Below are 12470 nucleotides of genomic sequence, written 5' to 3' on the forward strand. Positions count from 1 at the left end.
GGTGTTTGCGATAACCGTTGTTCAGTGGAGGCTAGGCGTGTCGCAAGACAAAAGTGAAACTTGCAAAATGTTGTTGATGTTCGAAGACCAGCACAAGGAACACTTATCGTTCCTTGAAAAAGTCAGCCCAGATGGTAAATAGTTTATATTTATTATTGTAAGTGGATATACGAATTTCACATCGCGCTAAATTTCTATGTCAGAGTCCTAATATTGGGAAAAAGTGAAGATAAGTATTTATCACGTAGGCCTTTGTGGACAATTAATTAATTTTTCATCTGTTTCAGTATTTTTCTTGTATATTTTTTTTTATTTTAAGTCTGTAATTGAGGTTTAATTGTTTCATTTCAAGTTTTGCACATAACATCTCTTTCCTGTCTCTCACATTCAATTAGTTAGAATAATCTAACTGTGTCTCGGGACAGGCCCTCACCACAGTTAGAATACCTCCCATATACCCGTAATGTAGCAGAAAATTGCGGAATCGCTCCAAAACGATTTTAAACTTATCAAAGAATAAACGCGTACATTTAAAGTTAAATTTATATACAACTAACCTCATTGGTAATTTGTAAGTCCTTAACACTGTAAAAAATCGTATAATAATATTGTAAACTCAACACTTTGAAATGTCACTTTTCTCGATTCGAACTGACTGCCATTTTACCGGAAACTGCCATCGGAACACACTGCTGCATGCTGTTTTCCAAAAACGAACGCTTACCTAATTTGCAAATAAGAACGGCCCAAGTGGGTCGTTAAGATAACTTTCCAAATGCATATGAGTGATGTGTTACATAATTTTACCGAAACATGCACTGTGTGCAATTTTCATTTTGCTACATTGCAGGTATATAGGACGCATTCTATCGTTAAATCGGGTCCGTAGGACATTATCATTTTAACGATAGAACATTCTATCTAACATTCAATGTCATATCATGTTTTTAAAAATTCATGGTTAATCCGAGATTTCTCTAGGCCTTTGACTCTTACCCCTGCTTTTATATTGTGAAATGTATGGGGGAGAGTCAGAACGGACTTCATATTGAAAAGTGCCTACCTTTTACAACTTTATTCCGAGGATCTTCCGATCTATAGCTTATGAGACATGAGGATTCAATAATCGAATTATAATTCTCAGTGTTCGAAATTGGTTTAAAACTTGGTATAGACCATGGGTCTATGCCAAAACAAGATGACATAGAACTAATCGAATACGGGACTTTCGAGATACGTATCCACTCTGACTTTTATCGCGCGTGGAACGTAATTGTAGGGCATACCACTTCCGGATTACAATAACAACTAAGTAAACAAACATGGAATATTTCAATTGCGATCAATTTCCTGCATTTAAATGCTATCTTTGAAAGAAAGGAATCACTACAACCATTTTATAGGAAAATACAATCGATTAAATTATGCGAGTCGGCGCGGGAAATAAATTTAGGGAATATCTTGAGGATATCGGTAGAACTTCACGCCTTGCATCCAATGGTACGCGTCTAAATGCGCCTTTTCCCTTCCATCTAATTTACACCCAGGTACTAAGCACCAATAATGACTTGGATCGTCATCGTGGGACTGCGCATAGCTCTTTACGGACTGCCTGTTAGCGAAACACCATATGTATCGATGTCAACTTTGCCCTACAATTGGCTATTATCACGTGACCGTGGTGTATAAACGTCAAATATAATTGGTCGTTCCGGCATATCCCGAAAGTTCCGTATTGGCAAAGACCGCAACATTAAAAAAAAATAACATAAATTCAAAACATTGTTATTTACTTCTAATGTACTTAAAATGCATATTTGCTTTGCATTTCCATAACAATGTTCTCTTTTCCTCATAACGTTTATCAGACGTCCACTTTTGGGATAACTCTGTTGCTTTAAACCCAAGAAAATCGGCATAGACAATTTGGTCTATCTCAATTACAATTGGCATAGACCAGTGTCATTTGACATAGACTCGGTCTATCGGTCTATGGTTAATTTCGAACACTGTATTCTACAAGTTAATCATGACTACTTTGACTCTGATTGGAATTTCATGTATTTGTGTGCTGACATCATGTGCAAAGAAATTGAATGGAGAGAAGGTGACCTATTTCAAAGTGATTGCTTCATTTGTCGGTGTTAGGGTTGTTTAAAGTAGCAATAGCAGTGTGTTAGTAGTGGTTAACATGTAGAATAATCACCTAATAACTGAATCCTTGTGTCTAGACTCGCGAACTAAAGTTGTAAAAGGTAGGCAAACCAGTAGCTGGTGTTGCTGAATTCCCACTTTTCGATGTGGACTTTCCCCAACATATGTCGCAATATAAAAGGTGAGCAATAGAGTAAAGGGAATCTAGGATTAATGTATGGTTAAATCTTGGGATCATGTTCTTTGAATCCGTTATGCTTAGCTTTCCCTAATTTCAGTCTTGTAAATATGTTTTTTCCTGTTCTTGCATCTTTTTTTTTATATTTGGCTGATTAGAATAAAAGTGGGTGAAGTTGTCAAAGATTAGATGTGCATGAATTTGTGAGTGAGGCAATCTACAGAATTCTGTCATAAAATTCAGCTCTATATCCTAAAATGCATTAATTTGTGAATTCAGTAAATAGTGTTTTGGACTTACAATAAATTCTGAACTTTTAATTACGTTTTATTATTCCAAAAACATTATATGGTGGAGAATCTTAAATTATTTCTGTTTCATTTGGACTTTAAACATGAAAGATTGTGGAAATTTTGGATTTTATTCCTGAATCAAACTGTTATTGATACTGTGTCTCACTCTGGACACGATCCACATCAGCACTCATTGGCGACTATCCTCTTTCTACAAAAATCAATCTTTTAAAAACTCCCATTCGTGGATGTTCAAATGAAAAAATCTAAAAGAGGGAGCAGGGGATGGAGTTTACAATAACAAAAACCCCTTTAAATTGGTTAAAATTTTCAATTTGAAAAGGTCAATTTTAGTCATTCTGGGGTCTGCAACCCCCTTTTTTTAATAGAATATGTATACATCTTGGGTTGCACCCATTCCTCCTTTTTGAGAATTTATTGGATTCACCACTCCTCAATGTCTGCTTGTGTGTAATAAAATCATAAAGCCTGTAGGAAGTTGCTCCCATATTAAACATATATGTATGTAGCAGGTGAGCTATAGTTTAGCAGTATGTAAATTAACCATTTACAATCAGTAGCTAAATTTATATTTATTACAAGTTCCATATATACAGAATTTTAGAAATGACACTAAAATTGAGTAATTCAAATTTTTTCCAGTTGTCAAAGAATTTTGCAGAATTAGTATGGGGTTCATCAGAAAAGGAACCAACACAAAAATTTTCCAAGGAGCAGCACGTAAGAACAGTAGTCGGGATATTGTGTTTGAATTTAAAGAAAAATAGGCATTATGCCGTATTTCCGAATGTTTGGGTGTACATTAGCTGAGCCTTTCTTTGTTAGAGAAGCTGAATGTGGATGTTGACACAGTACAACACGGTGTAGAGGGCCTCATGTACCTACTGACAGAGAGCTCCAAACTCATGGTCTGTATCTGTAATATTCAACAGCAAATTCTGTATGTGATGTATGTTTCAGATTACACAAACTCATGGTCTGTATCTGTAATATTCAACAGCAAAATCTGTATGTGATACAGGGATAGACATTAACTTTTTATCTCACTTACCCTTTGGGCAAGTTAACTTCAACTTTCAGTTGTCCGAATGAAAGACTTAGTTGTCCAAAAAAAAAATTAGACTCCAATACATCTATCAACCAGTAATTTATTAGCTCTCTCTCTCTCTGTCAATCAGTGAATAGCTAAGTTTTCACTTCTTTAGAATAGTTTCCCTCTTTCAAGCTTACCCTTTTCCCCCAGTGTAAGAGCTTATACCTGTGAATTATGCCATACAAGTTGCATTATTGTAGTTGAATGAAATTTATGAAAAATGTCATTGTTAGTTATATATAGATAAGAAAATTATAATGGTCATTGTGGGGAAAATAGATCCTTTCATCGGAAAGAACGAACAAGGGGCAAACATGAAGCAAAGTTTTGACACATGTATTTGATTCAAATCACAGGAGTTTGAAATTTTATCAATAAAGTTAATAAAATGTACTTGATTGACCAAGCCATGAGCTATACGTGGTCAATCAAGTACATTTTATTAACTTTATTGATAAAATTTCAAACTCCTGTGATCAAGCTTAACACAATTATTATAATAATTGCATTTTTTACTGAGATAATCACTTGCCCCATCGGGCAAGTGTGTATTGAGTTTCACTTGTCCGAACTAGGTTTTCACTTGCCTCAGTCAATCGGACAACCGTTAGTGTCGATCCCTGTGATGTATGTTTCAGATTACACAAACTCATGGTCTGTACCCGTAATATTGAACAGCAAAATCTGTATGTAATGTGATGTATGTTTCAGATTACATAGAAACTGATTATTTTGGATCAATCAGAATTTAGCATATTTTTCAATATAACTTTAATAACACAGTCATATACCATTTGATAGTACATAATCATTTCATACAAAGACTGGAATTTCTTACGAAAATTATTGTAATAAATTATAAATTTTGTTATCCCCTCGTGATTCATTGGGAGAGGAATAGAGTAATGGGCTCGTTCGTGTGTGGGCGAGTATAGATCTGTGTTAAACACTGAGCTTGTAGACACACTGCAAGCCACATTTTGTGCTCAATCAATTTGATGCTTCACATCTAACTCTGTTATCAAGGGAGGGAGAATCCTATTGATTTAGGTGTCCAAAGGTCAAGGTCATTAAGGGACTTCAGAGAGAAAAGGTTTTTGCTTGGTTGATTTGATACTTTACATGTACCTTTTTTATTAAGAGAGGGAAAACGATATTGATTTTGGGGTCAAAAGTCAAGGTCACTACAGGACTTCCTAGAACAAGCTTGTAGACACTCATTGCGAGTGGATATGCCCCGCTTTGCAGAGCTCTTGTTTGAATTAAATCAGGTACATGTGTACAGGTCAAATATATAAATCAAATCAACCTTATGGCATATATTTTTCATCTTAGAAATAGCAGTGATTTTTAATCTGAACTATTACAGTTGAATGAGATAGATTTCCAAGACTCCATAATGACCCTTGGATTTGAGGAAGACACCAGGCAGACCTTACTAGAGATATACCTACAGAACCGACGAGAAATCAGAACCATTTTATCAGAAATGACCATGGATCTTCCCCACTACCACAACTTAGAATGGAGATTTGATGTGAAGGTATATTGCTGGGGGGGAATTAGCCACCGTGTTCTGTAAAAGACGGTGGAGAATTTTTTCCGGATTTTTATTTCATTTTAATTAATAAAACTTCATATTCCTGTGGTTAGACAGTTCATTGAAAAAAATTACTGTACATGTAGCATGTTGACAATTGATCAGACACAGTGAATTCTGTAATTGTATTAATGATGAGTTAAAATATTATTAACTGTCGAGCAATCATAATTCATGTAAAATGTCTATAATAGCTGGGAAATCACTTGAATTCTCTCACGAGTTCATTCCAAACAATATAGTACTTTAAAAGAATGCACATTATACCTATGTATTTATGTTATGATACCACTCGTGTTGTGGAATTTGATTGGTCATATCACGGATAAAACTGTTGAGAAACAAAATTTCGTTTGAATTTTGTCTTTTGATAGATATTTGCCAAGCAATAATTAAATGTCTGTGTTTCTCTCTTAAATATAAATAACAAGATGTTTGATCACTTTTTTGCATCATGTTTGATCTGATGATCTGCACTACTGATATATAAGTCCATGGAATTTAACCACTTTATTCAATATCTGGTATATTCATTATGCCCGGGATATTTTTGAATAATGTGTTAAAGGGCAATAACTCTGACATCATTTCACTTGATGGATATATAATGCCAGGGAAACCTGTTATGAATGTAAAGTGGAGGATATGAACAGTAATATGTATTTTGAAATTGATAACATTAAAATTTACTTTATTTAGTGAAAAAATGCAGTTTTTAAAGAAAGTATTCAATGAAAAAAATTAAAACCCCTTCAAGATTTGAATTCACAATCTCCAAATTGACAGCCTCACACATTAATCCCCTGAGCTAACTAGCAAACTAATCATGTATAAAAGGGACAGAAAATATATTGCTGATACTTATTTTTCCATTAATGGTGTGAAAGGAAGTCAGCCATTTTGACAATGTGTGCTATTCATCCTTAAAGGGGCATTACAATGTATCTGTAATTTTGTCATTTCATGAATGAATGAATGAATTCAATGAAAATTGCTCTATATTATATATTTCAGTAATAACACATGTTGATGTATTTAATTATTTCAAACACTTTTAACCTCAAAGCAGGCACATGAATATGTGATTTTGGTCATTGAATAATTATTGTCTTGCAAGCCAATAATTCATCCTTATATATTTCTTAACCGTAAAAGTGGTTTAATATCTAAATGTAGATTTATAAGGTTTCTGGGGTTTTTTTGTACAAAATAATTGTTTTCATTAGTCATTGATAAATATTCCTATGCCATTGAAAGATTTTGTGAAAAAAAGGTTGCCATCACTTTCACAGCTTTAAGAGAATGTGATTTTTTTTTTCAGTTGGCCAGCAGGTCACTCAGAAGACAGACGACACCGACTATTCTGTTTAAACTGCAGACGGATGACTCCGGGGTCAAGGACACTACAGTCTTACAGACTGACCCCGTGAACTTGTTACATTTAACCAAAGTCCTAGACGAGGCTCTTCAAGAAATGAAGTCCCCATACTGCAGAAGAATAGTTAGAAATATTAAGTGATTTAAAAGTATACACTATAATTAAGTGATTTAAAAGTATACACTATACAGCACGTTTTTTAATCAACCTCATGTCAATGGATGTCATGGTGCTAAGTGCTCTTCTGAAATGAAACAATTATTATTAAGTAACCAAGACAGCTTCCCTGCTGAAGTGGATTTCTGGTCAGTGCAGATATGCGTACAGAAATTCGAAAAAAGCTACCGTCTTGCCATGCAGTGAAGAGATGGAAAAATTGCGATATTATCATCCAATTTAATAAGTAGGTACATATGCATATGGATTGCAGGAACATGTGCCTGGTATAAATTTTGCTATGTATTGTATTCATTTGTTTAAAAATAGATAGAATTTTTCAAATCTTCTGGGTTTTATTTTGTCACACTATTTACCACATTGCTGTAAATCAAGAAAACACTGCGTGATGAGTCATGTGAGAAATTGTGCCTCTTTAAGACAGGTATTGGGGTATTGCATATGATTAAAATACAGTCAAACCTCATTATCTAGAACTCGATGGGACAGAAAAAAACTGAGAGATATCCGAGTATTCAAGATATCGAGGGTAAAATTCTTATAATAAAAGAAAAAGTGAATGAGACTTCCGAATCACTTCAACATGTCCATGATATTCGAGATATTGCCATAATTGGTGTTTACGAAATACCAACTATACCTGGCCTATAGTTAAGTTTTAAATTTATGCTTATAGTATGTATACAGTTAATTCTCGAATTATCGCCACTCAATTCATCACCATTTTCGTTATAATGCCGCATTTTTCTAAGAATGATTTTCCTATTACTTAAAATTCCCATTTGCCATGGTATTTTAGTACAAAAGTCTATATCAAAGTGTTAATTATCTCGATAAACCGCCATGGGTGCACGTGATCAGTGATGCGGGAAATTGGTCATTATCGATCTCTGGCGTACACCTGGACAGAAGGTACCCAGTATTAAATAAATAAGATAATTACTTAATATGAACCGTAGTCTTATTGTTTTTACCTCATCGAAAAATATTTCACTTTAGCTATGGCTTCGCCACAAAAAAAGGTTTCTGTTGAATTGCTAAGAAAACAAGCAAATTATTACATACCAAGGAAACCATCCGAAATGTACACAACAGGAAAACTCCAATTATTCTACTGTTTTATGGGAAAAGTCCATAAAAAGGAGGACAATGGGTGATATTTTGGCTGCAAAGGGTGAAAAACTCGTTGATTGTCCCGTTAATGACGGCTCGCCTACCAGGAAACTAAATACCTGACACTGGACAAAGTTTATAAATAACTTGAAACATACTGTGTATATGTGTCATGTATGTGTATTTTTTTGAAATGAAGCCTTATTATTGATAAAACTATTTTAATCATGCAAGAAAATTTGGAAAAATAATTACGAGATATTTTTTTATTAAGTTTGTACGTAAAGGAAAGATAACTCTTGCATATACGAGAAAAGTAACCCTTTTTCCCAAGATGGCGGAAATTCAATTCATCGCGAAATTTGTTTTAACGCCATGAATTCAAAAGAACAAAAGGTGGCGGTTTAGCGAGAGTTGACTGTATATATATTTATATTACAAATCGCATTTTTCTCTATGAACCAACCAATTTCAGCACGCGACACAGTCCGTTCATATTGACTATGAACGGATTATGAACTAGCTTAAAGAACGCGACTGAGAGAGCGTAATGATTTGAAAAAATACAACATGTGTTACAAAGATCTCGCAAGTCACACCTCGGATTAAGATTGTGAACTTATGTGGATTATCATCCCAATCTTGCAGTCTCCTACCTCCAAAATACATTACAACGTGCAATGTTGATAAAAGACAGGGTGAGACGAAGTGTGATGTCATGTCTATGTTTTGACGTACGTCACAATGCGACTGACAGAGGCTAGGAATTCGTTTTATTCAACAAAATAGAAGCAATGTAAACAGTGTTTTAGTAAATAAATATAAGAATTGAACAGCACTTTTGGGCTGTTCATGGTCAATATGAACGGATTTGGATTTGAGGCCAATTGTCTGTGAATCGCTAAAGTTGTTTAATTTTATACCCACCACACGGTTTAATACATGAAAGGTAAAGATAACGAACAGTGATCAATCTCATAACTCCTATAAGCAATACAAAATAGAGAGTTGGGCAAACACGGATCCCTGGATATACCAGAGGTAGGATCAGGTGCCTAGGAGGAGTAAGCATCCCCTGTCAACCGGTCACACCCGCCATGAGCCCTATATCCTGATCAGGTAAACGGAGTTATCCGTAGTCAAAATCAGTGTGCCAAGAACGGCCTAACAATTGGTATGAAACACATCAGACAGCATTTGACCCAATGATAGGTTGTATTGGCAAACTATACCGTTATAACAACCATAGAATTTGCGAAATGCTGCTTTTGAATGAGACTGTTGGAACCCCTGCACCATTAACTTGTTTGTCAGTAGCCTGCTTAGATTTAAAAACTGACCATATGCAGAACAAGAGATGTAAACACCATATGCAGGTAATAATGGAATATTGCTACATAAATATGGGAAGTTGACAATGGAGAAGTTGAAATCATCATGTCATAAAGTTGAGTTGTTAGTTTGTCGTTAATATCTACTTTCAATAAAATATCTAAGTATGAAGCAGAAGTGGATGACTCTGTGGTGTACGTCTTTTATTTTACATTAATTCTTTTAAATAGAGCAACAATTTAATAAATGTTGTGGACATGTTGAATTGAAGATACCTTAATTAGATTTTTGCTCTCTAAAGAATTATTGTGCGCGTCAATTGAATTAATGATATTATTCAATTGAAGAGAGCAATAATTCATATTGCAAGCATTAATTGAATTGATGTGCACATTAATTGAATTATTGTTCTCTAATTGAATATTGTAGCGCACATCAATTCATTTGTTGATATCATCACTTCATTGGAAGAGAGCAAAAATTCAATTATAGCAGTCATCAACTCAGCAGAATAATTAATGCTATCAACAATTTAATTAATGCGCGCGATAATTCAGAATTGATTTTTTTTAAAGAGATCTTTAATTGAATTGTATGCATCAAATGAATTGATGATATCTTCAAATAATTAGATATGACTTCAATTATTTGAGTTTATGTTAATTTGGCCCTCCATATATATTCCAAAGTATAAATAACTTCGAACTCCGAAAAGTCATCAACAATGTCAGACTACATTGAAAACAAATCTTCAGCATAGGACAATTCGACAAAACATGGAGCTTTCAATTTTATTGAAATTTTTAAACAAATATTTCAACATGACAACTAAATATAAAATAAACAGATCCATAACCCAACATTGATATTAAAACACAGATATCAACAATAAGTGGCATTACAACCATGTTTTGATCAGTTGTTTGTGTACATCCTTAAAAAAAAAGGGACACCAGTAGACTACAGTAAAACTTGCTTTTAATGAACACACTCGTAACAAATTCAAACTTATTGCGAAGGAACATTTATTCCCCCATGAGAAGAACATAACAATTTTTTAGTTTTAACAAACTTAGGTTAACTGTTTTTTTGTCTTTGCAGTATTGTAAATATGTTTATAAATAGATGTTTGTTAAAGATGTGGAGTTCAAATATATTCATGCCATAGAAGCAATTAATTAAATAATTATGTTTCCACTCCTCTCTTCATCTGAAGATGACAAGAACAGAACATAAACATGCCTAGCAAAGATGATTGATATGTACTGGTGGCAATGATTTTTATTAGATTTTAAGATTAAATTTAATTAAAATTAAAATTCCTTTAAATAGGAAAACAGGAACTAGCAACAATATCTGAAGAGCCTAGAAAATGTATGGAAAACAGTATTTTTATTGTGTTTTGCAAGATCACATATCCACAACACAGGTACTGCTGGAAGGTGAAAATAATCAACATTCATGTCATCAAGGCTGCAAATGAGGCTGACCTGAGTGGAATAAACTGCAATTTTTAACACTGCATGAGCTTGTGAATAAACTTAATATTATGTACAACTAAAGATTAATATGTATGAAAAATAATTTTTCAAAAGTGATACATTCTCTTGTTGAGCTTTTCAAGTCTTAGAATCTTTAAAAAGACAGTCCTCTATTTCTGTAGGATCCACATTTCATAAGTCAATAAATACAGTTGTTGCACTGCATGAAGTGTTCTATTTATGTAAGATCTCAAGTCAATAAATTTTATACAGCCTTTGTATTACATAAAATGTTCTATTCCTGCAGGATCTTCTCACAGGTCAATAAATACAGATGTTGTACTACATCAAATGTTCTATTTCTTTAGGATCTTCTCACAGGTCAATAAATACAGTCTTTGTACCAGCAATCACTTTCGGACATGTTGGAAACACAGTCAGTTGGAGGAAGTGGTAGAAATACTAAAAATTGATTTCATCACAGCAATATTGACGCAATATTGTAAAACAAACAAATTGTTCGCACCATCTTCTGATTGCAACTTTGAGTCATTTTAATCTTTTGGCCTGGTTGAAACATACACAAATGCCACGATCATGGCAGCAATGCCTAGAAGTATTGGTATACAAATTTTGAGGGCATTTGAATGGTTCTGTACGTTGTCGAGTTTCCTCTCGCGTTTCTCCCGTCTGTTCTCTTTGACTTTACCCTTGAGTTGTCGCATTGCTTTAAATGGAGCTAAAATTGAAACAAATTCAGAGATTCAACAAACGTAAACTTGCGTTTCATTTTATTTCATTCCCCTACCACTGATGATGCTACATGTTTAACTTTGATGGAGATTAGCCTGTTTCAAAGACAATGAAAATTTTATATAAAATTTACAATGCACCATGAAAAAACAGTTCAAGACAAGCCATAAAACTTGAAATACTACACTCTATTTCTGATATTTCTTCACTATAACCCCTTTGACATGGTATAACCCCTTTAACATGGTTTTACCCCTTTGACATGGTATAAACCCCTTTGACAGTACTTGGACATGGTAATACTAGCATTAGAATGCTCTGTCAATAAGCCCGACACATATGCTATGTTACATATTTTCATTATCAGGGATCAACATTAACGGTTGTCTGATTGCCTGAGGCAAGTGAAAACCCAGTTCGGACAAGTGAAACGGGGCAAGTGATTTTTTCAGTAGGAAATGTGATTATTATAATAATTTTGTTAAGCTTGATGAATATCAAACATCAGAAAGTAAAGCCCAACTCCATATAGTGTTGTTTTCTTTACCGAATCCTCAGATTATAGTGAAGGCCCATTTTAGTAGATGGTACTGTATCACCATTTGACAGAGAGAGATAATTAAAATAATTAGAATTACTGGTTGACAGGCTTATTAGAGTCTAAAATATTTCGGACAACTAAGTTTTTCAATTGGACAAGTAAAACTTTGAATTTACTTGGTCAAAGGGCAATTGAGATGAAAAGTTAATGTCTATCCTTGATTATTATATCTTATCTCGCCCTCGATGTCAATAACTCTGTCAGACACGTAGTAGATACATGTCGGATTTCAATTCATTAACGAGGATTTGAATGATCGGTGTGATGATTTGCATGTCATACATTTAACATATATT

General features: G+C 34.0%; 1 protein-coding gene across 1 annotated transcript; it reads left to right on the top strand.

The window, feature by feature from the left end:
• The first annotated feature begins 6 nt into the window (after nucleotides 1–6).
• Nucleotides 7–7218, top strand: LOC125658854 (COMM domain-containing protein 2-like). The gene is made up of 5 exons (XM_048890290.2): nucleotides 7–134; nucleotides 3289–3366; nucleotides 3472–3554; nucleotides 5109–5282; nucleotides 6661–7218. The coding sequence occupies exons 1-5, from the start codon at nucleotides 68–70 to the stop codon at nucleotides 6856–6858; spliced, it is 600 nt and encodes a 199-aa protein (XP_048746247.1). The 5' UTR covers nucleotides 7–67; the 3' UTR covers nucleotides 6859–7218.
• Nucleotides 7219–12470: the final 5252 nt, after the last annotated feature.

This window comes from Ostrea edulis, chromosome 9 (genome assembly GCF_947568905.1).
Source record: "Ostrea edulis chromosome 9, xbOstEdul1.1, whole genome shotgun sequence".
In the NCBI taxonomy this organism is placed as follows: domain Eukaryota; kingdom Metazoa; phylum Mollusca; class Bivalvia; order Ostreida; family Ostreidae; genus Ostrea; species Ostrea edulis.